This window comes from Gorilla gorilla, chromosome 2 (genome assembly GCF_029281585.2).
Source record: "Gorilla gorilla gorilla isolate KB3781 chromosome 2, NHGRI_mGorGor1-v2.1_pri, whole genome shotgun sequence".
NCBI lineage: Eukaryota > Metazoa > Chordata > Mammalia > Primates > Hominidae > Gorilla > Gorilla gorilla.
The window spans coordinates 50115051-50142141 of NC_086017.1; the positions used below are offsets into that span (position 1 = coordinate 50115051).

Here is a 27091-nt window from a genome sequence, read left to right on the forward strand (position 1 = left end):
GATCACTTGGGCCCACGAGGTTGAGGCTCATCACTGGACTCCAGCCTGGGTGACACAGTGAGACCCTGTCTCAAAAAATATATAAGTAAATAAAAACAAAAAAATTAGCCAAGCATGGTGGTTCATGTCTGTGGTCCCAGTTACTCGAGAGGCTGAGATGACTTGAATCCAGGAGGTTGAGGCTGCAGTGATCCATGATTGCACCACAGCACTCCAGCCTGGGCAATGACAGAGTGAGACCCTGTCTCAAAAATAAATAAATAAATAAAAGGAAAAAGAAAAACAAAACCATGCAGTTTGCAAACTCTGTGGCATTGGTTAATGGCTTAACTCACTGCTACTACTTAGAACCTGACAATTCATTTCTTGCCTGCTTACTCTACCTCACCTCCTAACTGGTCTCCTGACCCTGCAGGCCCTTCTTGGCACTTCTAATTCTTTCTCCACTCAGTGGCCAGGCTGCCCTGCAGTTCCTGCACTTGCTCACAGCCTGTCAACAGGCTCATGTCTGTCTTGCTTTTTAATTGATCCCTAGGACCCAGTCCAGGTTTTCATTGTTGATTGAATAAACACATCTTGGCCTCATTTGTAAAATGGGGATAATCATAACCCCTTATAGGGTTGTGAGGAATGAATTATGTAGTGTAGGATTTAGCATATAGCAGGAGCCCAGCACATCTTAATTATTGTAGCTTTAGAAAAATAAGCTTCACTGTCATGAAATAACATCCATCTGCTGGTACTGAAGGAACAGCTTAGTGCTGATCCCCATCAACACTTGCAGTGTCATGCTGTGGGTCTGTAACTACATTTGGTGCTCCTTGATGCTATGCAGAGTGTAAGTGTGGAAATCACTACATCAGACCCCTAGGTTACCATCTTCAGGATCAGAGTTAACTGTGATGTCCCCATGACCCCAACACCACTAGTCTGAGCAACACACACACACACATACACACACACACACACACACACACACACACACTTTGGGGAGTAGATCTACGGTAATGTGACTATTCCAGAAGCTGCCACTGCGCCACCCTTGTTTCTTAACCATGGTAGTGCACACTAGCCCAAAGTCCAACTACCTGAGGACCTTCTCTGAGTAGCAAGAGCTCCTCTTCCTACACAGAAGACTAGCTGGAAGTGCCAGAGAAATACCACTCCCAGGAGCGGGAGTGAGGCACTAACTAGTGACTGATGGGAAGGGTGTAAATATCCCAGCTCCTTTGCTTCGGTTGGGATGGTGACTCTGAGGCTTGAGCCATGCACTGACTGCCTCAGCTGGAGGCACCCACAGTGATAAACTACTTGATAAACTACATGATACGGCGGTCTTCTCTACAGACTCTCTTCCCTTTCCTGTCCCACTTCCCCACTCCTCTGCCACTGTTTCCTGGGATTGCCTCCCACATAAGCCATGTGCACCCCAATTTTTGTCTCAGGGTCATCTTCTGGGGGAGCCTAGACTAAGACAAACAGAAGAAAAGTGTCATCCATAAATCGCAAATACTTACTTTGGTATTGTGAATAAGCAGTGAGGAAGTCTAACTACCAAATTGGCTACTGATAGGCCTTATCTCACCAAAAGGAGGCTTGCCTCACACAGAGGGGGAGCTCAGCCAGGGCCTCCATCACTGTCCTTGCTGTTTGGGAGCCAAAGTAGAGGAATGTGGATATGCCCGTAGACACAGTGACATCAGTGGCAGCTCAATGTCCTCAGTATAACATCCCATCTAATTGGAGCTACAGAATCCTGTCCAGCAGCAGAAGAACCATTTTAGAAACATACTTTTTCCTGATGTGATTCAAACCTTTGCTGTATGCAAACATATCCCTACAGTTGGATTAAATGTCTTCCTTTGGCTGGATGCTGGGGCTCAGTGATTACTTAAGGATGGGCACTGCAACCTGAATTTAACCAGCTGAAGAACGAGCTTGGGGCCAGATCAAAACTTCTTGGAAACTGGATTCCCAAAAGGTCATGTTTCTTCTTTAAGTAATAACTTGGTTCCACCAGACCTCAGCGGTCAGCCTTCCAAACCACATGGTCTTCAAAGCCTGGGAATGAGCACTCGTTTCTCCAACCACTGAACAGCCATGCCAATGGTTCTGGAAGAAAGTCCTGGCTAAAGTGGTTCTTTTTGCCTCTAGGGACGCAGCTGCTGCCATCCTAAAGGGGAATGCAAAAGAGGACTAAGGACTCCTGGCCTGAGTTTGGAGACTACATCAGGGGCCAAGTCTCCCCAGACCCCCTAATTTTTCCAGGCCTGGACCAGCAGTCCCCAAGGTCCCTTCTGGCTCCAAAATTCCAAAGTTGTAGATATGCGATAGAATACATAGGTTTTTGCTTCTTAACATAAGTATCATTTACAATACTGTAGATGAAAAAAGATGTCCTATGTATCAATCTTTTGGAACATGAGCATTTATTAAAGGCCTAGATTAGGAAAATCTTGCACTATAGTCAAATTTGTATATCTAGTGTCCTTAAAGCATTTTTATTAAGAGTCTTTGTTTATTAATTATCACAAGTAGCTGAGCCATTGTGCTTTATTTTCACAAGGGAGTCAACAACCAGCAGACATCTCTGCGGGGATTCAATCTGACTCATAGTTTCACTTTAAAGAGTGAAACTACATTTAGAGTTTCATAGAGTAATTTTCATTTTTTTCAATTTTGAAAAAATTGAATTTTATTTATCATTTCATAGAATAATTTTCATCAAAGTACTGAGACTTCTCTAAACTAATAAATGTCTTTCTCCCCCAAACAAGAGAATAATTTGTGCATCTTCTGATGGCTGCCCCCCAATTACTAGAGCCAAGCCACATGGAAATACAATCCTGGTGAATGGTGAAGGAAGCAGATTTATTGACTGTTGTCTGAGAAAACCCAGAGACTCTGGTTTCTCAAGTTTAATGTGCTTGTGAAAAAAAATTTGTTGATGTCATGGTGTTAACATAAAATCAAGTATCGTTGTCTATATATGTCTGACGTTCATAAAATAACTTAACCATTCATGTGAGGCTACAGCACCCTACAACCCAGGGAGCATTTTATTTCAGAAGAGTGCCTCATCTTCACTTACTGCTAGAGTGAATATAGTATTAGATACTGACTTATAACTTCCAAACTACACTGATTTCAATAGGCCTTATGCCTATTGAGGAATTAACACCTCTTTCCCAACTGTCTATTTAACTGCTGCCCTAGGAAAAAAGAGAAGCTTTAGCTGTCCACTTAGAGCTACAGCTCTTGTCCACAGTGCTTGAACAGGTGAGGAGGTTTTATTTCATTCATGCTCATCTGCACTCTTCATTCCCACAACTGTGTCCTAGGGAAGGGCCTGCCAGGCCAGGAAGATAGAGTTCTAGGTTCTCTTTTGGATCTTCAAAAGAGAGACGCAGAATATCTTCCTCTTTAGGCAAAGATGGACTGGGAAAGATTGCCCAGAACTCCAATGCAGACATACTTCAAGCCTCTAAAATGCAGGCATTACCTGGAAGGCCAGGATAAGGATATCACCCCAGCCACAGCAGTAGAATGAGATGCTGGACAGAAATGGTTTGAAGAAAGAAAGGCAGAGTTACTCCAAAAGGTTTTAAGTAGAAAGGCCTGGCAAGCAAGGCACTGGTTCAGAACTCTCACCCCACAGAAGCCCAAAAGTAAGAAACTCTGGGGAGAGGGAAGAGGAAGCACAGATGCTGTGACTCTGAAGCTCTGCAGAATAAGCAAGATTGTGCTCTTGGAAAACATCTCTGGGTAGAAAATATAAAAACTAAAGAAGGAAAAACATGTACACCAGTTTCTCCTATAAACAGAAATGCCAAAATCCTAAAGAAAATACTAGCAAACTAAATTCCACAACATTAAGAGATTCACATACCATAACTCATATATTTTGTTCCAAGAATGCAAAATAAAGTGAATAGCAGGAAACCCCACTGTTATACTCATTTAGTAAGTACTATTTTTTAAAAGCACATCATAATCTCAACTGATGCCAAAATGTCTTTTGGAAACATTCAACACATATTCCATTGGGGGGAAAAACCCTCTCGGTGTAATAGAAAGATAGTTCTGTAACATGATGAAGAAAATCCACTTCAAAGCACCAGAATCCCTGGAATTTTTTTTCTTAATGACAGCTCATTTTAAATATCAAAAACATCATGAACATCACATTTTACTACTGATCAAAGAAACACATGACAAAGAGACGAATTTGTAAATGCTTTTACATAAATGTGTATTTTGTTAATCAAATAGCATGTACATACGTGTAAAAAATAATATGTGTGGCTTTAAGATTTGTTTTAAATTACAGACAAATATTTGTAGTTATTTAGCAAATATGTATTGTTGCTAAAGAAGTAAATGAGCAAAACTGACTCTAGAAGGTTTACAAAACCTGAACAGACCACAGAAGAAATTGGCAAAGTAGTCAAGGAATTATTTCTCAGAAAGAAGCTAGTCTCAGGTATCTTTGACAATAAAATCCATCAAATGTTCGTGGTGCTAATTACCTTCATACTAATAAAACTGTTCTTGAGCAATTAAAAAAATGGAAAGCATCCCAGTTCTGAATCTCACACACAAAAAATCACACACCACCAAAAATTTACAAATTAATTCATGAGTGAATAGACATTCAAAAATTCTCAACATATTAGCAAATTGTTTCTAACTATGAATTAAAGTAATAATTTATGACAGCCAGACAGGATGTAGTCTAAGAATGTAATAATATTAATTTTAGGATATCTATTAACATTTTTGTTATATTTACAGGCTAAAGGAAGAAAACATGATTATTTTATTAAATTCTTAGCTTGATGTTTGACATGGTAGGAAATTCATAAAATACTCATAAATACTGAATGAAGAATGAATTTCAAACAGCTGATAAACAACCATTTCTGATAAAGTAGGAAGATAAAAACTCAACAGCACTGACTGGTAGCCTTTTGGGGATTGCAGACCTTTTTACAAGTTTGATGAACATTGTGAACCCGCTCTCCATAAAGCATAAAAAAATGAAATTGATTTTCATCAAATTGGGAAGTCACAGATTGCATGAAGCCCATCCATAAACCCCAAGTTTAGAAATTACTATTAAATGACAGAAAGAAAACAAAGATGTCTTCTACTACTTTCATGATTCAACATTGGTCTGGCATTCTCGATCTCCTGACCTCGTGATCCGCCCGCCTCGGCCTCCCAAAGTGCTGGGATTACAGGCGTGAGCCACCGCGCCCAGCTGGTCTGGCATTCTCTCCAGTGCAATAGGAAATAAAAATTACCAATATTAGATAGCAGAAAACAAAACTATGATGACTTTAGATTCCTGAGTTAAGATAATAAAATCAACTGAAAAGATTATTAGAAACAAGTTTGGTAGGGTGGCCTATCACAAAAGAGTAATACATAAGCAAAAATTTCATATATACAGCAATAATCACTCAGAAAATATAAAGAAAAAATTATATTTGCAATAGCCGCAAAAGTACACACAGCACTGAACATACACTTGGCATATAACCCAACAATTCTACTCCTAAGTATTTATTTCTCCAGTAAAGACCTATGTCCACACACACAGACACACACACAAAACATTCATGATCACCAAAAACTGGAAACAACACAATTGTCCACCAGCTCACCAGCTGGTGAACGAGTATAAGTGCACCAATGTCAATGAATCTTAACAGCATTATGCTGCAGGAAAAAAGACTCAAAAGGTTACATACTTCCCACTTACATGACATTCTGGAGAAGGCAAAACTATAAGGACGAAACACATATCAGTGGTTGCAAGAGAATGGGCTGAGAAGGTTGATATAAAGAGACATAAGGGAATTTTTTGGTCTGATGGAAATATTCTATATCTTGATTTGGTGGTAGCTACACAACTGCATGCTTTTGTCAAAATTCACAGAACTATATGCCTTTAAAGGCTAAATTTTACTGTATGTAATATACATACACACATACACATTTACACACACACACACACATATATATACACATACATAGTGCCCTTGAATAACTTAACTACAAATGTATGAAACTCATCTGAATAAAATTAACTAGTTTTGCTAGGAGACATAAAGACTGAATAAGTGTGGAAACATATTCTGTGTATAGATGGGAAAACTTCACAGTTTTATAGAAGTTAGTTTTCCCCAAATTAATACATACATTTAACAGATTTCCAATCATATTAATGAGATTTTTTGCAAACTTGATGAAGTTATTCTAAAGTTCATCTGGAAGAGTAAGTGCATAAAATATAGCCAAGAAAACTCCAACTGTAATTATAGCAGTGGTGCTAATACTGGAATAAGCAAACAGATTAATGAAACACAATAGAAAATACTGAAATTTAATATGACATGACAATGGTACATTTAATATCAAAGAAAGATTCCTTAAGGAATATTAGATTAACAAATTATGTAGCACATGCTGGTTAATCATTTGAGAAAAAACTAAATTAGATTCATACATCATACTACACACAAGAATAAATTCTCAATGGGCAGGAGTTTAAAAAGTTAAGTAAAAGAAGCTACAAAATTACTAGAATAAATTATAGATGAATATTTTATAACATTAGGACAAGAAAGGCCAGAAACCTTAAAAGCCTGAAATATATGATTGCATAAATATTTTTGTTTTATTTTATTTTTTTAAATTTTATTATTATCATACTTTAAGTTTTAGGGTACATGTGCACAATGTGCAGGTTTGTTACATATGTATACATGTGCCATGTTGGTGTGTTGCACCCATTAACTCATCATTTAGCATTAGGTATATCTCCTAATGCTATCCCTCCCCCATCCCCCACCCCACAACAGTCCCCGGAGTGTGATGTTCCCCTTCCTGTGTCCATGTGTTCTCATTGTTCAATTCCCACCTATGAGTGAGAACATGCGGTGTTTGGTTTTTTGTCCTTGTGATAGTTTGCTGAGAATGATGGTTTCCAGCTTCATCCATGTCCCTACAAAGGACATGAACTCATCATTTTTATGGCTGCATAATATTCCATGGTGTATATGTGCCACATTTTCTTAATCCAGTCTATCGTTTTTGGACATTTGGCTTGGTTCTAAGTCTTTGCTATTGTGAATAGTGCCAGAATAAACATACGTGTGCATGTGTCTTTATAGCAGCATGATTTATAGTCCTTTGGGTATATACCCAGTAATGGGATGGCTGGGTCAAATGGTATTTCTAGTTCTAGATCCTTGAGGAATCATCACACTGACTTCCACAATGGTTGAACTAGTTTACAGTCCCACCAACAGTGTAAAAGTGTTCCTATTTCTCCACATCCTCTCCAGCACCTGTTGTTTCCTGACTTTTTAATGATCGCCATTCTAACTGGTGTGAGATGGTATCTCATTGTGGTTTTGATTTGCATTTCTCTGATGGCCAGTGATGATGGGAATTTTTTCGTATGTTTTTTGGCTGCATAAATGTCTTCTTTGAGAAGTGTCTGTTCATATCCTTTGCCCACTTTTTGATGGGGTTATTTGTTTTTTTCTTGTAAATTTGTTTGAGTTCATTGTAGATTCTGGATATTAGCCCTTTGTCAGATGAGTAGGTTGCGAAAATTTTCTCCCATTTTGTAGGTTGCCTGTTCACTCTGATGGTCGTTTCTTTTGCTGTGCAGAAGCTCTTTAGTTTAATTAGATCCCATTTGTCAATTTTGGCTTTTGTTGCCATTGCTTTTGGTGTTTTAGACGTGAAGTCCTTGCCCATGCGTATGTCCTGAATGGTATTGCCTAGGTTTTCTTCTAGGGTTTTTATGGTTTTAAGTCTAACATGTAAGTCTTTAATCCATATGATTGCATAAATATTAAGAACTTATGTTAATCAAAACCATAAAATTAAAAGAATAGTTAAGAAGACATAGTGCTTAAATATATAATGGGTGAAGAATTAAGATCTTTATAACTCTGTATTAGTTCATTCTCACACTGCTATAAAGAAATACCTTAGACTGGGTAATTTATAAAGAAAAGAGGTTTAATTGGCTCACAGTTCTGCAGGCTGTACAGGAAGTGTGGCTGAAGAGGCCTCAGGAAACTTACAATCATGGCAGAAGGCAAAGGGGAAGCAGGCACATCTTACATGGCTGGAGCAGGAGGAAGAGAGTGAGGAAGGAGGTGCCACACACTTTTAAACAATCAGATCTCAAGACAACTCACTCACTATCATGAGAACAGCACCAAAGAGGAAATCTGCCCCCACGATCCAATCACTTTCCACCAGGCCCCACCTCCAATATTGGGGATTACAATTTGACATGAGATTTGGGCAGGGACACAGACCCAAACCATATCGAACTCCAATAGATATAGGGTAATGTACATAAGCAGGCAAGTCACCAAAAAAAAAAAAAAGAGAGAGAGAGAGAAAATGTAAATGGCCAATAAGCATATGAAAAGATATTCAACTTTAATTGTATTACAATTTTTATTTAATATAACACCTTGCCCAGAACTTGCCATATGGTTAGCACATTCATTTTTTTTAATTCAACAAATGTTTATTGAGTGTGTCAGTGTGCCTGGCACTATTGAAGCACAGAGAAAATAGCCATGAACAAGGCAGAGTTTATCATTTGCTCAATCAGTAAAAATGCAAATTAAATTAATGAGATGCCACTTTTGCCTAATAAATTGGATGGTTAAAAAGAAGGATAACTGGCTCACTCTTGTAATCCCAACACTTTAGGAGGCCAAGGCAAGCATATCGCTTGGGCCCAGGTGTTTGAGACCAGCTTGGGCGATGTAGCAAGACCCCTCTCTACAAAAAAAATACAAAAATTAGCCAGCCATAGTGGTGAGCACCTGTGGTCCCAGCTACTCCAGAGGCTAAGGTGGGAGGATCACTTAAGCCCAGGAAATGGAGGTTGCAGTGAGCTGATATTGTGCCACTGCACTCCACCTTGGGTGATAAAGTGAGACTCTGTATCAAGAAACAAAAAGAATGACATTTAGCGTTGGTAAGGGTTCAGGAAAACAGGCAGCCTGCCACCATAAAATAGTGGGAGCACATATTAGAGTCTGATAACTTGGTAATCCAAAGGAATCAAAGTGTGCATACCCTTTGATCTGGCAATTGTACTTTCAATTATTTATCCAAAGAAATAATTGATAAATAATTGATAATATACCCCTGGAGAAGCACCCAGGGGTATATTACAATGTAGTTCATCAAGCATTGTGTTTTTATTGTAGGGAAATGACAACCTGAATACCCAACAATAAGGGATTCTTGGAGATATGGGGAGATGGGGTTCAGATAACAGATGGGACATAGGCATTGGAACAGCAAAGATAGATTGGTCCAGATACAAGTGATACAGGGCAGGTGAGCCCCAAAATTAGGGCTTAACCCAAGAGGGTTCTTGGCTTTGCCCAGGAAAGAATTCAAGGGTGAGTGGAGGATGCTAAACAGAAACTATAATCAAAGCAGCAGTGTATAGCAGCAGCAGAGGTACTGCTCCTTGCACAGCAAGTCTACCCCATAGGCAGTGTGCCCAGAGCAGCAGCTCAGAGGCACTTCTGTAGTCATATTTACATAAATATAGTAATTATACTTTTAATTACATGTAAGTTAAGGGGCAGTTTATGAAGAAATTTATATGAAGGTGGCAACTTGCCAGGTTGTTGCTATGAAAAGGGGTGGTAACCTCCGGGTGTTGCCGTGGCAGTGGTAAACTGACATAGCACACTGGTGGGGTGTCTTATGGAAAGCTGCTTCTATCCTGGCCCTGTTTTAACTAGTCCTCAATTTAGTCCAGTGTCTGAGCCCAGCCTCCAGAGTTGAGTCCCACCTCCTACCTCACAATTAAGTGGGTAAATTTCATGTCAGGAAGGTGAGGAGATTTTGTTTTATGTTCCATATGTTTATTACCTCTCTGTCCCCCTACCCCCACCCCCTCCCCATCTGTCTTTCTGAGGCAAATGTGTCTTCTGAAAGTGAGGGGATAGTGGAATTGGAGGTTCAACATTGTAGAGAGGGTTTAAAATAGCTATTGCATCAAATGCAAAGAAAACAATGTGGAGAAATATTGGAATTCCCAGGCAGCACTGAAAGCATAGATGGGGTCAGATCATGAACATTTACCTGATGTATAAAGAACCTGTACAAGAATATAGCAATCTTGAACACAGTTAAATGCAAAATAAAAAATCCATTTTATTCAAAGAAAATATTCCTACCAGATCTATTCATAAATCTACATCATTTGGCATAATTACACAGTATGGTTCAAGTGGTTCTGAGATTTACGGTGGAACTTCCCACTTCAGAGGTTTGTAGCTTAGCCATTAATCTTCCCTGAACTAAAATCTACATATGAATTTCAAACCATTGAGGGGATGGGGCATAGAATGGAAACTAACTCCATCCATAATAAGAGCAAAAAATGTGAAGTTAAAACTTAAAAAGTTAAAACTGCAGATCTCCAAGAAATCTAGCAGTTCACTGGAAGAAAGATGGTGTAAAGATGAATTCTTCCAAAATTAGGTTAGAGGTTTAATGCAATGCAAATCAAAATCTGAACCAGACATCTTTTAACTTTTCAAAAAGAGTCTAAAAATCAAAACCATCTGATAGAATAAATAGTCGAAAATAGTTTAGAAATGTTTAGAAAAAATAAAAGAGGTGTGAAGAGGATCCATTTATTAAGACATTACTCATATATTTTAAAGGTACAGTAATTAAATTTGTGAGCTACTAATATAAGATGTAACAGAATAGTCCAGAAGAACAGCCTAAAATATATTAAATTTAACTCACCATTAATCTCGCGATTCCCACTCTCCACACTAGGTCAAAAAAAGACAGCTTTTTAATAAATAGTGTTTGGACAGTTGTTAGCTTGTTCTTTTGGGAGGGGAATAGGGATATAAGAAAAGACAGGTTCTTAATTTTCACCCCAATGAAAGTATGAATGGACCCTCCTGGTTTGCAGGCCCAGCAATAGATAAGAGACAATATTTAAAAGGAGACAGAGAGATGTTGAACTTCTCTTGTGAGAGGTGGTAGCCCAAGCTCTGGAGTTTGAATACCTGCTCATTCCCCACTTCTTCAACAATTATTGAGCTGTTCAAGGAGGTGCAATGCAGTATGGATAAGAGAAAAAAGCTCCCTGAGCTCGTGGAACTTACCTTCTGTTGGAGGAGACAGTGGTAAACATGTAGACACATGAAGGGGAAGATGCACAATAGTGATAAGTGCTAAGAAGATGATGTAGGGCAGAGGGCAGAGTCCTGGATAGTCATGAACCCTATGACCAAGGGTCTTGAACTGAGACCCAAATGGCAAGCAGGAAAAAGATCTAAAGGAAGGGCTTTCCAGGCAGAGGAACACATGCAAGTCCCTAAGGTGGAGATGACCTTGACAAGTCCAAGGGACAGATAGAGCCAAGGTGGCTAGAGCAATGTGGCCAAGGGAAAAGCGGCAAGAGAGGTGAGGGCAGGGGCTAGAGCAAGCAGAGCCAGGTGGGCCATGCAGAAAGCTTCGGTTTATATTCTGGTGAGGTAGAAAGTACCTGGAAAGGTTGAAGTGGACAAGTGACAAGCAGGACCTTACATTATGAAGATCACCCTGGCTGCCATGTGCCACCTTCTTTCCAAGCAAATGTGGAAAGTGATTTCAGGTCTCACTGGACTTCTTCAGAGCCAAGCACATGCCCTGATTACCACCAGTCATTAGAAATGTTTCCAATCAATATTAGGAACTATTGTCTGAGGAACAGTCAGTATAAAAAAGCAAAAAAAAAAAAAAGATCAATGGCTATGATTACCTCTTAGGCCAAGAAAGGAACTCCTCCTGCCTGCTTTACACCTGCCAGAGTAGGTTTGGTCAAAGGTGATGCCCCCATTTCCCCGCTTAGTTTCCCTTGCCAGGCCCTGATATAGCCAACATCAGACAATAGTAGGTACCATCAAAGAAGAACAAGAAAATGACCTCAGGGAAACATGGAGATCATTGGAACTAAACTACAAATAATATACTTTAAAAAATTTTTTTAGTCACCATGAGAAAAGGAAAATATTTCTTTTATAGATGGCCTTGGCCATCAAGACCTGGATGACTTAAGAACCCAAACCTTCCTAGAGGTCAGTTCTCCTCTAATCTCTGTTATGTGTAAATGTTTCAGTGCATTACATATGCTAATTTATTAAGTTCATGTTCCAATTTCTTTCCACAGTTCTGTGCCACCCTCTTGCATCAAGTCACTCTTCAGGGACATGAGTCTGTTCATGGAGAATGTATTTTGACGGGTTTTAGCGGCATTGCTGGAGTGCCTTATGTTTCATGAGAACTGAAATATATTAGCATTGAATTTTTCTAGCAGATTTCTGTCAAATATTTAGAAGGACATATGGAGTTTCTTTCCTACCATTGAAAAGGAGGAAAATACATGAAATCAAGGCATTTGGACAAACTTTCTTGCTTGCTCTGGTAGTTTGATGGAAGCATTTCTTAAAGCCAAGACAGCATCTGTAATACGAGACAGAGGAGTGATGAGCGGACTGGGAGTCTGGATTCCACTTGGAATAGGTTTTCTTATAGAGCACATCCTTTCTCGCTTGTGGTCATTGGCAGCTCAGTTCTAGGTGGGCTCTGGAAGCCTTAGAATGGGCACTTGTGCTGGACAGATCTCCAGCTCTGTGGTGTGGCTTGGTCTTTGGCTTTCCAAATCAATGCACTTATTCTAGTTGGTGTCAGTTGGTAGAGGCTGCAGAATGACCTGAGGACTCCCTGTCGTTAGACCCCTCTCTTCCTGATCTGTTGTTCACTGGTCTGATTGTGCACTCAGATTCTGTTTCACCATCACTTCCCACAGTCCACTGGGTCCAGGGAATTATGCACATGGAAGAAGTGCTGGTGTGACAAGTGCGGAGGAGCATGGGTTTGGGAAACCACCATCTGGGCTCAAGTCCTAGTTCCATATCTTCTTCACTGAGCCACAGTTTCCTTGTCTCTAAAGATGGGATTAAAATATCAACCATGTCAGGTTGCTGTCATGGTTGAATAAAATAATGAGAAGCCTAGAATCAACCTGGCACAGGATGGACCCACATTAACTATGAGGTGCTTCCCTCCTTGCTTCTTCTCTTCCCTCCCCAAAGAGTCTCTTGCGAACAACATTCAGCACAGGGAGAAGCCATGGCCATATATTTATTTTATGCAACTTGAACTGCTAAAAGGTCTTTAACCTCTCCCTGTAATTTCTCTTTTCACCCCTTTGTGCTCAAACATGTCTTTAGATGACCCCTGTTAATGTTTCCTGTTACCTGGATGTCCACTGTCCCTAATAGTTCCCCCTAAGGAACATTTGTAAGTCACAGGGCTGAAGGAGGACTGGAGGGCCCCATACTGTCACCAACTTCTTGATTGTACTACAGCCAATTATGAAGATTGTATGTAGCCCTTCAGCCCTCCCCTCAGGAAACTTGACACCAAAAATAATGAATTTAAAAGAAAAACTGAACAAATGACTCAGGTGCTATTCCACTTAGGCATTTGATAGTCACCCACTTTCATGATGCATGAGAAAAGGGGCTCTGAAATGTTATATTTTTCTTTATTTCAATAACCTAGTGAACCCTTCCTTCTCTCCTGGTATTTAAATCTTTAATGCATCAGTTTCTTCCAGATCACCCAGCTGGAAAGCACAGCAGCACCTTGCCAGCTCCCTCTTCGTCACTGCAGCCACCATGTTCTCTCAGCTGTTTCCAGAATATTGCACCTTATATGCTTTTATCCCTACTATGGCTGCCCCACCTCAGGTCCTTGCGACCTTTGATTGGAGCTGCAGTTACTCTTTCCTACACTTACTTTCTGCCTCCAGTTCTCCCCAGCCCTCAATCTGTTCTTCGTGTGGCAGTCAGAATTACCTTTCTGAAGCACAGGTCTCTCCTGCCAGCATGTTAAAAGCCTGGGCTTTAAAACCAGGCAGACCTTAATACAAATCCCGGCTTCTTCAAGGAAAACCTTGTCACCTCTCTTAAGCCTCAGTTCCTCATCTGTCAGATGGAGTGATCACAGTATCTGCATCCTAGGGTGGTGAGGAGGGTGAAATGAGGCAAGGCAAATGATGCACTTATCCCAGAGCCTAGCACACAGTGAGCACGCAGTGAGTTACTGTTAACAGTAGCAGCAAGAACCTGCAGTGGCACCTCGTTGCCAGCAGTACAAACCCCAGACTCCTGAGGCTGGCATTCGGGGCACTGTAAGACCTCCCCTCTGCCTCCCTTTTCCTACCTGTCTCCCACAGCCTGCCCTGGGCTGCAGTGCCATTGACTCAGCAGCTTTCTTGTGCTTCCAAACCTTACCCCAAAGTAACATGCTAGCAGGACCCGGTTGTTCCCTCTGCAGGTCCGCAGCCTGTTGCTCACAGTGCAGGACAGATCTTACCTTCTGCTACCTGCTGTTGTCTCCTGACTGCTTCCCCCTCTGCTCTCTGAGGGTAGGGACCATGGATTACTTGTTTCTGCATCCCCTGCAGGGCCCAATGCAGTGCCTTGGCATAGAGTGGATGCTTCCAGAAGGAATTAAATTAGTGATGGGAGGGAATCATTGATGATGTTTGAGGGCCTGGTTTTTTCAGGGTCCCCTCGAGGCTATGACATACCTTGTTTTCATTGCATATCAGTGTGTATGGTTTGGTCTGCTCCCAGTAAAGGGAAAACAACAGAATGAAAAACCGGGAAACAACAGAATAATGGAAATGAACATCTCTCTCTCTCTCTCTCCCTCTGTGTGTGTGTGCGCCAGTGTAGGTTGCTTACTCTGATTTCTTGGACTATTCTATATTCTGATATTATTACTCCCTTTTTGGTGGTATGATCCCATCTTTATGAAATTGTAGTGGCAGGCAATAATAGATTATAGAGGCTTTTTTCTTTTTAAAATATTATTATTTGGCAAAAGAAAAAACAAGAAACAAAGAGCAGCAAAGTTTAACCTTTTGGAATAATGGTAAAAGGCACTCTTTGAAATATGAAATAGTTAAAGAAAAATGTTTCAAGACTGCAGTACATAATGAGAGGCAGCTAAACCACCAGGCACTCACCAGCATTGTGCCCACCTCCAGCCAGGAAGTGTGCCTGCAGAGCAGGTGGGAGGTGCTTGAGGAGTGGCGCACAACTCTGGACCCAGACACTGGGTGGACACCTGACACATGCCTTCTAATTTAATCTTCTTGAAAGCTTCTTGAGCTAGATGATGTTGTATCCATTTTACAATGGAGGTGCAGAGGGGTTAAGTATTTGCCCAAAGTCACACAGACAATGTGAGCTGAATTTCCCTGGCCTTATGGGCCTGTATGTGCAAATAAGGAGGTTTCATTAGGATCAGTCCACAGTAGGAGACCACAGCACCCCCAATTGTCTCCCTCTGCTATTTTGGGGAGTCTTGGAGGAGGGATCTGCCATGTATTCATGAACAGCCCTCTTGGAGGTGCCCACTCAGGGCCCCCATGGATGTCTAGAGCTGACAGAGCCCTGAGGGACAGGCCTCACCAGGACGCAGCTGTCCCCTTTTCACAGAGGGGCTCCAGATCAGCAAGACAAGGGCCACTGTGTGGCTTTGCTGGGACCAGGCACTTGTGCATTTATGGGCCCTTTCCTCCATAAAACATATTTAAAAATAATATTTTACAACTGTATTTGTATAAATATACTAAGGTTATATATTAAAACATGTTCCTGGTGCAAAGATTCATTTTTTTCTTATAACTTTAAAAGAAATTAAAATATTTTCATGGGCCCCTAAAGGAATGATGGGCCCTAGGCCAGGTGCCTGCTATCCCTAAAGGGTAAGGAGGCCCTTCACAAGACCCTAAAGTGGCAGTCCCCTCGCCACTGCCCCTGTTTCTTGGCTGACCATGAACCTGGATTATACTGTACACTTCCCTATCTCTCTAAAGTGTGAGTACCAGTGTCCCTTCAGCTTCTGCCTGTTTTGCCTTTTTGCTCTTGTTCTTGTTATAGGTGTCGGAACAGCCCCTGAGGTGGAGATAGGAAAATCTCTCTTCTGCTCCAGGCACATGTACACATCCTTTTATCCTCAAAGCCTTTCTGCCCACCTTATATTATATCAAGACTTATATCACACACAGGTCAGCTCATCACACACAGCCAGAAGCTGACTCTCTGAACCCAGCTAAGACAGACACACAGACACACATGCTCCAGGGTCAAGCTGGGGCTGGAATCCCCCCTCTTTAATTCCAAAGTGGTCTCTCTCCACGAAGCCAGACATCCGATTATTAGAGCACACTCTTGCTGCTCACACATTCACAAGAGTAAGATATTCTGGTAAAGAGCATTCCTGATTATTCCAGCTTGAAATGAATTTGCAATTTTCTGTGCAACACAAAGCTTAGAAATGAATGATGACACAGAAAATCTCAGGAGAATTTACAAAGATTGCTGACGAGCAGATATAGCTACTGTTTAGAATGAAAATATTTTCTCCTTTAGAATTCTACAGGCTCAGCTCTCCCCTGGCAACACCTTGCATTCTCCATGTCTTTGAAAAACAGTTGATAGGGAAGAGTACATAGAGTAGAAATTTGTTTATAGCAACACATTTTTATATGGAGAGAAAGCATATAAACACAAGACAGAGAGATTGCTAAGGTAAAGTGTATTTGGGTCCTGAGACAAAAAAGATACAAGTCTTACTCTGCCTACAGTCCCTAGAGGAAAAAAACGATACAGTTGAGATGAATTGCGCAGGGCACGAGTTGGTCATCTTTATTGGGACCACTGAAATGGCCACTGAGGCAGGGCTGCAACCTTGGCATGGTAAATGACTGTCATAAAGGCCTGCTTCAGCACGGTGTCATTTGTGAGTTGGGCTGGGAGCCTGTCTTCACGGAGGTTGACAGTAGTTTCGCTACCTCGTTAATGAGCAATTGAGGAAACTCCATCTCAGGCTGAGAGGAGTCAGATCTTACCTTCCTGTTCCTCTGTCCTTGTGGCTCTGTGGTGGGCTTGCAACACCAGTGTGCTTCTCCTCACCTTCTGTGCCCCAAGTGGTGGACTGTTTCAGCTCTAGTGGTTGTGAAGCCGATGTTATAGATTTGGTGTTCTGCATGGGGCTGTGACACAGACTGAACCCTAGAAGTGGACACCTGGGCTCTCAGAGGTGAGCATCAGTCAGCAGGACACCAAGAGCATGGCTGCCTCAGAGCACAGATACACATCCTATGGTGGGTTAACAGCTCAAAGTTCAACACATGCTACCTGCACTAAGGCGTATTGGCATACACTTGGCATTTTAAAAAAAGAGAATTTTGCATGTATCTGGCACCGAATAAATGTGTTATTTAATTTGTATTTCTTTGCTCACTAGAAGGTTGAATTTTGTTACATGGGTTTACCAGCCATTTTCATTCCATCATCTGGGTCCCTTAGCTGCAAGTGTCTTGAGACTCACCTTCCTGTTCTGCAAAGCCTCCTATTGTGTCAGCTGACTCTCTCCATGCTTTCACTTCTCCCTCATTTGCTACCATAAAACCCATATTTGATTTCCCTTATGATTAATATCTGGAGAAAGTCAGCTACCACAATGGCATGCTCTGTCTGGGCTCTCAACTCGTGCTTTGTGCCATTCAGCTCATCCCTCTGGGGCTGTAAGCAATAGAAATAGGTAGGATCCTTTAGCTTTTCATTTCTCCCACATACAGGGCTCCCTGTCAGCCACCTCTGAATCTCCACCAGTTTTTCATCTGATCAAACCCCCATCCAGTGCTAAATATAAGTTTTTTAACATAGTTGTAGGAGGTGCTTTTCACTTTTCTCTAGACTGGACAGGGAACAGGATATTTACATTACAAGTCAGTGTTAGCCCTGTAGGAAAGCTGATCTTTCACTGACCAGTGAGCACAGTAAGGAACAGGGAGGTTAAGTGCCCTGCCCCTGTCATATAACTATTGAAATCCAACTTATCTCAACTTCCAGTAGGTGCATGGTCCACACCCACCCCCAGGTGCAAGCAAACAGCCCATTCCTAAGGAACAGACAAGAAACACTTGATTCCCTACAGGTGGGAAATTGCTGTGGATTCCAGTTTGCCTTTCCCAGTGGAAAGCAAAATGGGGACATCAACCAATGAAGAGATCTTGTCCAGTTTTCATATAATTTTTGTTCAGTCACTTCTTCTTCTTTCTTTTTTTTTTTTTTTTTTTTTTTGAGGCGGAATTTCGCTCTTGTTGCCCAGGCTGGAGTGCAATGGCGGGTCTCAGCTCACTGCAACCTCCACATCCCAGGTTCAAGCAATTCTTCTGCTGCAGCCTCCCAAGTAGCTGGGATTACAGGCGCCTGCCGCCACACCTGGCTAATTTTTGCATTTTAGTAGAGACAGGGTTTCACCGTGTTGGCCAGGCTGGTCTCAAACTCCTGACCTCAGATGATCCACCCGCCTTGGCCTCCCAAAGTGCTGGGATTACAGGCATGAGCCACCACGCCCAGCCCGTTCAGTCACTTCTGCCAGCTGGAAGCTGGTTCCCTTCTGAAATGGTCCAGGTCTTTAAGCAGACCTCAGGTGTTCCAGGTGAAGCTGTGGCGCTCTCCTCAGACCAGCTGCCTGGGACTCCTCACTCTGACTTAAGGGAAGATGCAGATGCCTTCAGGGGCCAAGACAGTAAGTCAACGTGACAAGTGGACGGGGTAGGGCCAAAGGCATGCGTGAGGGCAGGAACTACATCCCTGTTGTTCACTGCTTTATCCCAGCACCTGGAACAGAGCTGGCACACCATAGGTTCCCATTAAAAATGCAGAATGAACCGTGGGGAATGTAGAGAACTGGGAAGTGCATATCTCACAGGAGGTATTCCAGGCCAAAAACCATGGGTAATATTTAATATTTGCCTTTGAGCTTGCAACTCTCATGACTGAATAAACAAGGCTGTTTATAGATGGAATAAAACAATGATGGTCAAACAGTATTGATGGCCAACTTACCCTTTTGATTGTATGTTCAGTTGGAGTCAGAATACAGATCACTCTTTCTGTTTAAGCATCTCTTAAGTCCTTTCCATTAATACCTTGGACCTTTAATGCACTGTGCTGTTTGGAAATTTGTGTAAATTTTTACTTTCCCTTCCTTCATGCTATGGTCTAACTTCTTTTTCTGAATCCCTTGGTCATATATCTTTCTTTTCAAAAGATCTACAAAGGCACTGTGTCTACCAAATAAGGGGCAATTTTTCTAAACACGTTTTATTCCTAATAAAAGGGTAACAAATCCGCTTTCATGCATACAATGTTGCCCTTTCTAAAACAGACCTAAGCAGTGGTAGCTGGCTCTTGCCAAAATTATTTTGAGCCCAATTTGTCTCCAAAATCTGCCACATCAAGCTACAGGGTCCTGAAAAGTGGGGGACATCCTCTGCACATTTTTCCTAAGGTGAAGAGTTGGCTCTGGCTGTTCTCTTGGATATTGCCCTTATTCTAGTGGGTCTGCATCACCTTCCCTCTATCTCATTCCCCTGGGACCCCAGATTCTAACTTTTTGGTATGTAGCAAAGCCCCCTGAACCAACAGAAACATGGCTATTGGGTCAGTCAAGCAGCTATTGTGGAACAGACAGGCTAAGGCTAAGGAGGAGCCCTCTGGCACGTGTGTCCTCACCCCAGAATAGCTTGACAGGTGTGACACCATGTGCCTCAGTGCAGAAGCCCAGAGTCAGCTTCTGGACTGCAGACTCAGCCACTAATTTGTCATTTAGCCCCTTTGCTTCTCTAGTGAAGTGGGAGGGCCATCGGAAACCTTCTCTAGTGAGACAAAACCTAAAATAGAATCCACTCAGAGGAACACATTTTGCAAAATCAAGTCATAGCTATCATTAATATTTTGGTCAAGATTATATGGGTCAGATAGGTACCTTAGGAAGGCATATCTTACCAAACATTTTACTGGTCACACGAAATATGCCTGTGAGCAGTATTCAACTTCTAATTTACAAATGATGTGATGAGATAAACAAAATTGTTTGCAGATGGAAACCATGACTGCCAAGCAACAGTGATCTCCAGCTTATTGCATGATGCTATATGTTCAGATGAACTCAAAAATGCAGATAATTCTTTGGGGTTGATGTGCCTCTGCTTCATTAATGACATTGGCCCAAATCCGGATTGATTGTAATTTTGAGCCATGAACATAAAAGCTGGAAGTGACCTGTGTCAGTCAGGAATACGTTCAGCCACAGATAACAGAAAACCTGGCCAACAGTGGCTTCAACAGATAGGGGATCTTTTTTTCACATAACATGATATTCAGAGGCAGGTGATGACTCCCAGTGGTTCACCCAATCCAGTACTCTCTGAGTCCAAGCTCCTTCAGTCTTTCTGCCCCATCTCACTTGGAGGTTTGGCATTCATCTTCAATTCTGTTGGCTCATAAGCTGCAAGTCTATGTTTAAGGCAGAAACAAGCGGGGGTGGAAGAAAGGGGCATTAGATGCACCAGTTCCCCTGATTAGGAAAACAAAAGCTTATCTAGAAACTCCTCAGGCTTTCCCTGTGGACTCACTAGTCAAAATTGTGTCACATGACTACACCTAGCTGCAAGGGAAGCGGGAAAATTTATTATTTTCCTGTTCACCCCCATGGTAGAAGAAAGCAAGAGAGAATGGGCTTGCAAATAGATGTGTGAGCTAATACACTGTCTATCAAGAAACCACAGAGAAATTCTTTCTAGTACAGATGACAAAAATGAGTTCCAGAAATGAGAAATAACTTGACCAAGGTCCCATAACTGGGTGAATTTAGAGCCTGAACTGGAGCCCAGGTCTCTTAAATGCCAGTCCAGAAAGCTACCCACTGGACCACACTTCAGTCTGAGACTGAAGTTTTGCTGATGAAGTAGAATATTATTCAGCAAATAAGGTCAGAGATATTAAACTACCAGCAGTGGGCAGAGGACATACAGCTTCCACTCTAGCACTCCTTCCTCCTTCCCTCGCCAAGAATCTGAAATAATTACAAGTCACGGAAACTAGGCAAAGTCAAATTAGGCCTCCCCTCAGTTCTCTTCTGCTGTGTCTAGTTTAATTTTCTCATTCTTCAGCACATTGGTGTTTGTGTGTGGAATTACAGAATCAACCTCATGATGATGAGTGTCATGATAACATAGAATTTCTGTGTCATTGTTAATGTGCTGTTCTTGTCTTCTGTCCCCTTCTGTTATCGGACCAAACAGAAGTTTTCTGCTGTTTCTCTCTGCAACATCTCCACAGAAGTCCTGAAAGTCATCAATGCCACAGAGGAGTTGATAGCAGGATCTACAGGGCCCTGGGAGTCCCCACAAGTCCCTCCTGACAGACAGAAGGGGATGTTTCCTCGTGGGACAGACCAAGTGAGACTGGATGAGCAGCTGACTTCCCTGGAAGAAAATGTAAGAGGGTATGGAGGTGCCCTGTCTAGGGTGAATGTATGTGAAGAAGAAGCTGATTAAATTGTAGCTTATCGTGAAGAGTGCAAGGACACACACATACACACACACACCACTACCACTATAGCAAATACATTCTCAGGAAGGACCTTAGGTTGGATTCCCCAGAAGCGGACCCTAGATGAGGATTTGTGTGCATGTGACTTATTAGGGAATGCTCCCAAGGGAGGCTGGTAAGGGAATGGGGAAAGTAAGGGAAAGGGAAGAATCCAAGCAAGGACATGATCTTACACAAAGAGGAGCTTCAGCCTGATCCTGCAGGGAGCTCTGGAGTAGAAGTTGCATCTCAGAGCTGTCCTGACCTAAGGCAAAAGAACTGGCCCGTCCTACAACCAGCAGGCACTTCAGTCTCTTTGCACACAGGCAGTGTCTCCAGCAGCCCAAAGGCAGTCCCCTGTGTAGATATGGGCTGCTGGGAATAGAAGCACACTGAGGCTTAGTGGGCAGGGAGAGGAGTATAGAGAAACTATAAAGGAGATCCAAGGGGATCCAGGTGGGAGTATTGCCAGTGCCGCTACAGGGAATGAAGTGGTTGCCAAAAGAACTGAAGTTACTACAACTGGTCTTCTCTGCTTCTCTAATTTAAGATACCAACAAAATCTGGCCAGGCACTGTGGCTCACATCTGTAATCCCAGCACTTTGGGAGGCTGAGGCAGGCAGATCACTTGAGGTCAGGAGTTTGAGACCAGCCTGGCCAACATGGTGAAACCCTATCTCTACAAAAATACAAAAATTAGTTGAGTGTCATGGCAGGTGCCTGTAATCCCAGCTACTTGGGAGGCTGACCCAGGAAATCGCTTGAACACAGGAGGCGAAGGTTGTAGTGAGCCAAGGTGGTGCCATTGCACTCCAGCCTGGGCAACAGAGCAAGACCCTGTCTCAAAAAAAAGAAAAAAAAAAAAGATACCAACACAATCATATGTAATTTATGTTTTTGATGAATCACCCAAGCCTCCTTGTGCCATTAGCAACAAGAAGCCCACTATCTGTCTTCTGAGCCTATCACACGCCACCCCAAAATTGTCCAAGCACTCTGGGAACTGAGTAAGACTCTACTGCATTACCTTATGACCACATTTAGACCTCAGACTGCCATGGTTCCCACTCCCCAATTCCTATGCTCCCCAATAAGGATGCTAACCAGCCATTGCTAGTGGATCTGCCAATCAAGAGGAAAATGCCTAACATCAACTACAGTTAAAATTACATTTCTTCTTTGGAAATAAAACATTTAGCATAATGCTTGAAAAAAAGTACACAATAAATGTTGGCTGTTCTTATTAGTATTTGAAAGGCATGTCATCAGCTAACTCCTAAAATGATCCCATTAAAATTCACTAAAGAATGGGTTGTTAAAAGTGGTTCCAACTTTAAAAACACTCTTAGCTCTTTCTCTCATCCTGGAACAAGTATGCATTTGCTGCTTTCAAGAGAAAGACACTTGAGAAGGAAAGGAAATAAAACAAGTCCTATTGGTGATTTTGCTTTACTGAAAAATCATCCATTTTTACTGAAGTGTAGGCAGAGTGGCCCAGAAGACTCATCTGCCTCATTTCATCCCGTTTTTACTTGCTGCTTTTTCTGAGGACCCTGACTTAGGTAGCTGGACTTTCCCTGGTGCCAGGTCCTTTTCTGCCTGAAGGAAGCCATGCCTCAGAGTCAGGGTCACAGGGAAAGGAGGTGAGATCTACCAGATGTCTGGAAAGGAGGAAGGGGATGAATGGGGAAGGTATTCACAATCCGTTTCAACATTTAGAAGGGTTAAAGACTATCAGCCAAGTCAGCTGTTTCCCTGTGGAAACCTGTACATCTCTGAAGGCAAAATCAATGTACTGGAGGGAGGAGAAGACAGTGCTTACATTTACCTTTCTCCAGATTCAATACCATTTAGTTTGTACTCCTAAAAGGTATTCGCAAATATAAATATAGTCATGTGCTACATAATAAGGTTTTGGTCAATGGCGAATCACATATACAACAGTGGTGGTCTCATAAGATTATGATGCTGTATTTTTACTGTACCTTTTCTATGTTTAGATACACAAATAATTACCATGGTGTTACAATTGCCTACAGTATTCAGTACAGTAACATGCTGTAGCCTAGGAGCAATAGGCTAGGTGTGTAGTAGGTTATACCATCTAGGTTTGCATAAGTACACTCTATGATGTTCACACAATTTTGCATTTCTAGTAATACATCCTCATTATTTAGCAAAGCATGACTATGTTTAGGTTAAAGGACTTTGTAATTTCCCCCTTCCATTCAAAGAGAAGAAAAAATTCTTGGCTGTCAAGTAAGAGGCACCTGGCCTGGAGGAGGGGTGGGTGTTGACTGATGACTTTGGAGTTCAGGAAAGCTCTTACTGTCCCTTGAGGAGTTGTGTGTTTGGTTTGGCCTAACAGGTATATTTGCTAGTAATGGATTTTTCAGTCCTCCTGATTTGTGATGAAAAAAACAGTGTAATAAATTCTTACAGGTAAATATTCATGATCACTGAGTATTTCAGGAAATAGCTGATGATAAGAATTTTCCAATACTCCAGACCAAGGGTGACACTGAGAAATTTGGACATTAACACTCAAGCTGTAGTCACCATCATCAGTTGGCATGGCCCTAGCCATGAAGTTGATATCAAATCAAGTTAGGTGATGCCAGCTCCTGCAGAGTCAACTGTGCTTTTGAGGTGCTCTAATGAATGCTGTTCCCAGAAATCAGGAATTGTTATTGGAGAGTGTTTCTTTTTTTAAGTAGAAATGGGGTCTTGCTATGTTGCCCAGACTGGTATCAAACTCCTGGCCTCAAGTGTTCTTCCTGCCTTGGCCTCCCACAGGGCTGGGATTACAGACATGAGCCATTATGCCCAGCCTGAAGTATTTTTTGATAAAAGTTAAAACAACAAGAAATAAAAATTTTTTAAATGCAGGCTGGGTGTGGTGGCTCACACCTGTAATTCCAGCACTTTGGGAGGCCAAGATGGGAGGATTGCTTGAGGCCAGGAGTTTGAGGTCAGCCTGGTCAATATGGTGAGATCCCATCTCTATGAATAAAATTATATATATATGCATGCTTGTTTCACTTTAAAAGTTGAAGACTCTCTTCCTTTGGGCTCCCATAAAACCTATGCATGTATCTGTCTGTTCACTTTTCACACTTTCCATCTTTTCTGTTCACTCATCCATCTCCCATTAGGCTGGCACTATTGACATTTGGAATAGGTAATTCTTTGTGTGGGGGCTGTCCTGTGCACAGGATACTTGGCAGCACCCCTGGTCTCTACCCACTAGCTGCCAGCAGCAGCACCCTCCCAGTGTGACAGTCAAAAATGTCTCTAGACATTGTCAAATATTAGGCGTTTGGGGCAGGGCAAAATCACCCCCAGACTGGGAATGAGATATATAAATTCCTGTAGAACAGGGTTTACCACCTTTTATTTCTGTAGCCTAGCCCCAGTCCACCACCCAGAGCCTGACACAGAGGAAGCGCTTAGTGAATGTTCAGCTGATGTATGACTACACCAGAGGAATGAAGCCCCTTTTAAAAAGAACTGCTTGACTTCTCATGCACAGGGTCTCTGTTCTTTAAATGTGTCTCTAACACAGCTGAGTCCTGAGATGGCCCTGATCCTGGGCACACACAGTTGAAAAGGTTAAAGACATGGTTCACTAGCAAACGAATGTATTTTTACAAAGTATGGTATCAAAAAAACAGTGTGTGAAATATCTGGTTTAAATGACAATGGTCAGTTCTCATAGCACACTTAAAACAAAGATATCCTGCCATTTTATCTTTACCTCCAAGGAGCATGTTGAAAAGAATGCAATGGCCTTATTGGAGTTTTCATCTTGTAAGATCCTTTAATTGTATGTTTTTTTTCCTTTGGGTTCATTAACAGTTTCTATTTAAAATACATCCACTTACAGACTGAAGATGTCACAAGCCCCAACAGGGACCATGGCTGGAAGGCCCAGTCTGTAGATGACTGCTCCCCTGTTCTGCACCCCTCATGCCTCTCCTGTTCCCAAACAGTTAACTGCCTTCTTCCTTCTCCTTCCCTTCCCCCATCCTTCAGCTTTTTAAATTTCACCTCAGAAAAAACCCCATCTATATTCTTTTGAACTCATGGGCTTTTGAGTCAGGGAAGGGCTGACTCTTCTTCGTCTCTTTAATTCAACAGATCACAGAGCCATGGGCGCGTTGCCTTGCTCTGCTGCTCCCGGATGGAATTCAGCTGAGCAGTGGGAGAAGCCAGGGTGGTTCTTAAACTGTCCTCTGGGTGCAGCTGATCTCATTAAATCATGGCTTTTGTTGGTCTGCAGAATAAAGGACAGTCCTGCACTCCTCCACTGTTCTCCTTTGTGCTGGGGAACCTAGGGACTGTCAGAAATAGAAACAGTGACACTATTCTTGCCTTCTGAACATTGGTTACCACAGGGCAGGACTCGGGGGGAGAAAAAGAACATTTGGTTGAGAATGTTCACCTTTAAAAATACTTCTGAAGACTCCCAGCTCTGCCCAGTTACACTACACTTCGCCTGTGTGGCTTTTGTAATGGGGAGGGAGAGAAAGGATCTCCCCAGGACCTCAGATTGGCTTTACTGTGGCATCTCTTTCCTTGAGGGACACAACAGGTCCTGAGCAAAATGGGAAAAAAGGAAAAAAAAATAAAAATACTTCTGAAGGTTTCAGAGCTACATAAGATAAAGAAACATCAGCATTTACATATCCAATCTCCTGTTTTCATAAACTGCCTTAACCCCCTTAATTAGCAGAGGGCATGGGTATTTTTTTATTTTTATTTTTATTTATTATTATTATACTTTAAGTTTTAGGGTACATGTGCACAATGTGCAGGTTAGTTACATATGTATACATGTGCCATGCTGGTGCGCTGCACCCACTAACTCGCATCTAGCATTAGGTATATCTCCCAATGCTATCCCTACCCCCTCCCCCCACCCCACAACAGTCCCCAGAGTGTGATGTTCCCCTTTCTGTTTCCATGTGTTCTCATTGTTCAATTCCCACCTATGAGTGAGAATATGCGGTGTTTGGTTTTTTGTTCTTGCGATAGTTTACTGAGAATGATGATTTCCAATTTCATCCATGTCCCTACAAAGGACATGAACTCATCATTTCTTATGGCTGCATAGTATTCCATGGTGTATATGTGCCACATTTTCTTCATCCAGTCTATCATTGTTGGACATTTGGGTTGGTTCCAAGTCCTTGCTATTGTGAATAGTGCTGCAATAAACATACGTGTGTATGTGTCTTTATAGCAGCATGATTTAAATCCTTTGGGTATATACCCAGTAATGGGATGGCTGGGTCAAATGGTATTTCTAGTTCTAGATCCCTGAGGAATTGCCACACTGACTTCCACAATGGTTGAACTAGTTTACAGTCCCACCAACAGTGTAAAAGTGTTCCTATTTCTCCACATCCTCTCCAGCACCTGTTGTTTCCTGACTTTTTAATGATTGCCATTCTAAATGGTGTGAGATGGTATCTCACTGTGGTTTTGATTTGCATTTCTCTGATGGCCAGTGATGGTGAGCATTTTTTCATGTGTTTTTTGGCTG

At 41.9% G+C, this 27091-nt stretch overlaps 1 protein-coding gene and 1 non-coding gene across 3 annotated transcripts in view; both read left to right on the forward strand.

Moving 5' to 3' along the window:
• The window catches only part of MYRIP (myosin VIIA and Rab interacting protein), a 450013-nt gene that overhangs the window by 402217 nt on the left and 20705 nt on the right, over positions 1-27091 (forward strand). For both annotated transcript variants that reach the window (XM_031009332.3, XM_063703711.1), the window contains exon 12: positions 21254-21448. In XM_031009332.3, the coding sequence (XP_030865192.3) occupies positions 21254-21448 (195 nt within the window). The remainder of the gene's footprint in view (positions 1-21253; positions 21449-27091) is intronic.
• On the forward strand, positions 26006-26139 carry LOC115934188 (small nucleolar RNA SNORA64/SNORA10 family). Its single transcript, XR_004070010.2, has one exon. It is a non-coding gene; the product is annotated as a small nucleolar RNA SNORA64/SNORA10 family (small nucleolar RNA).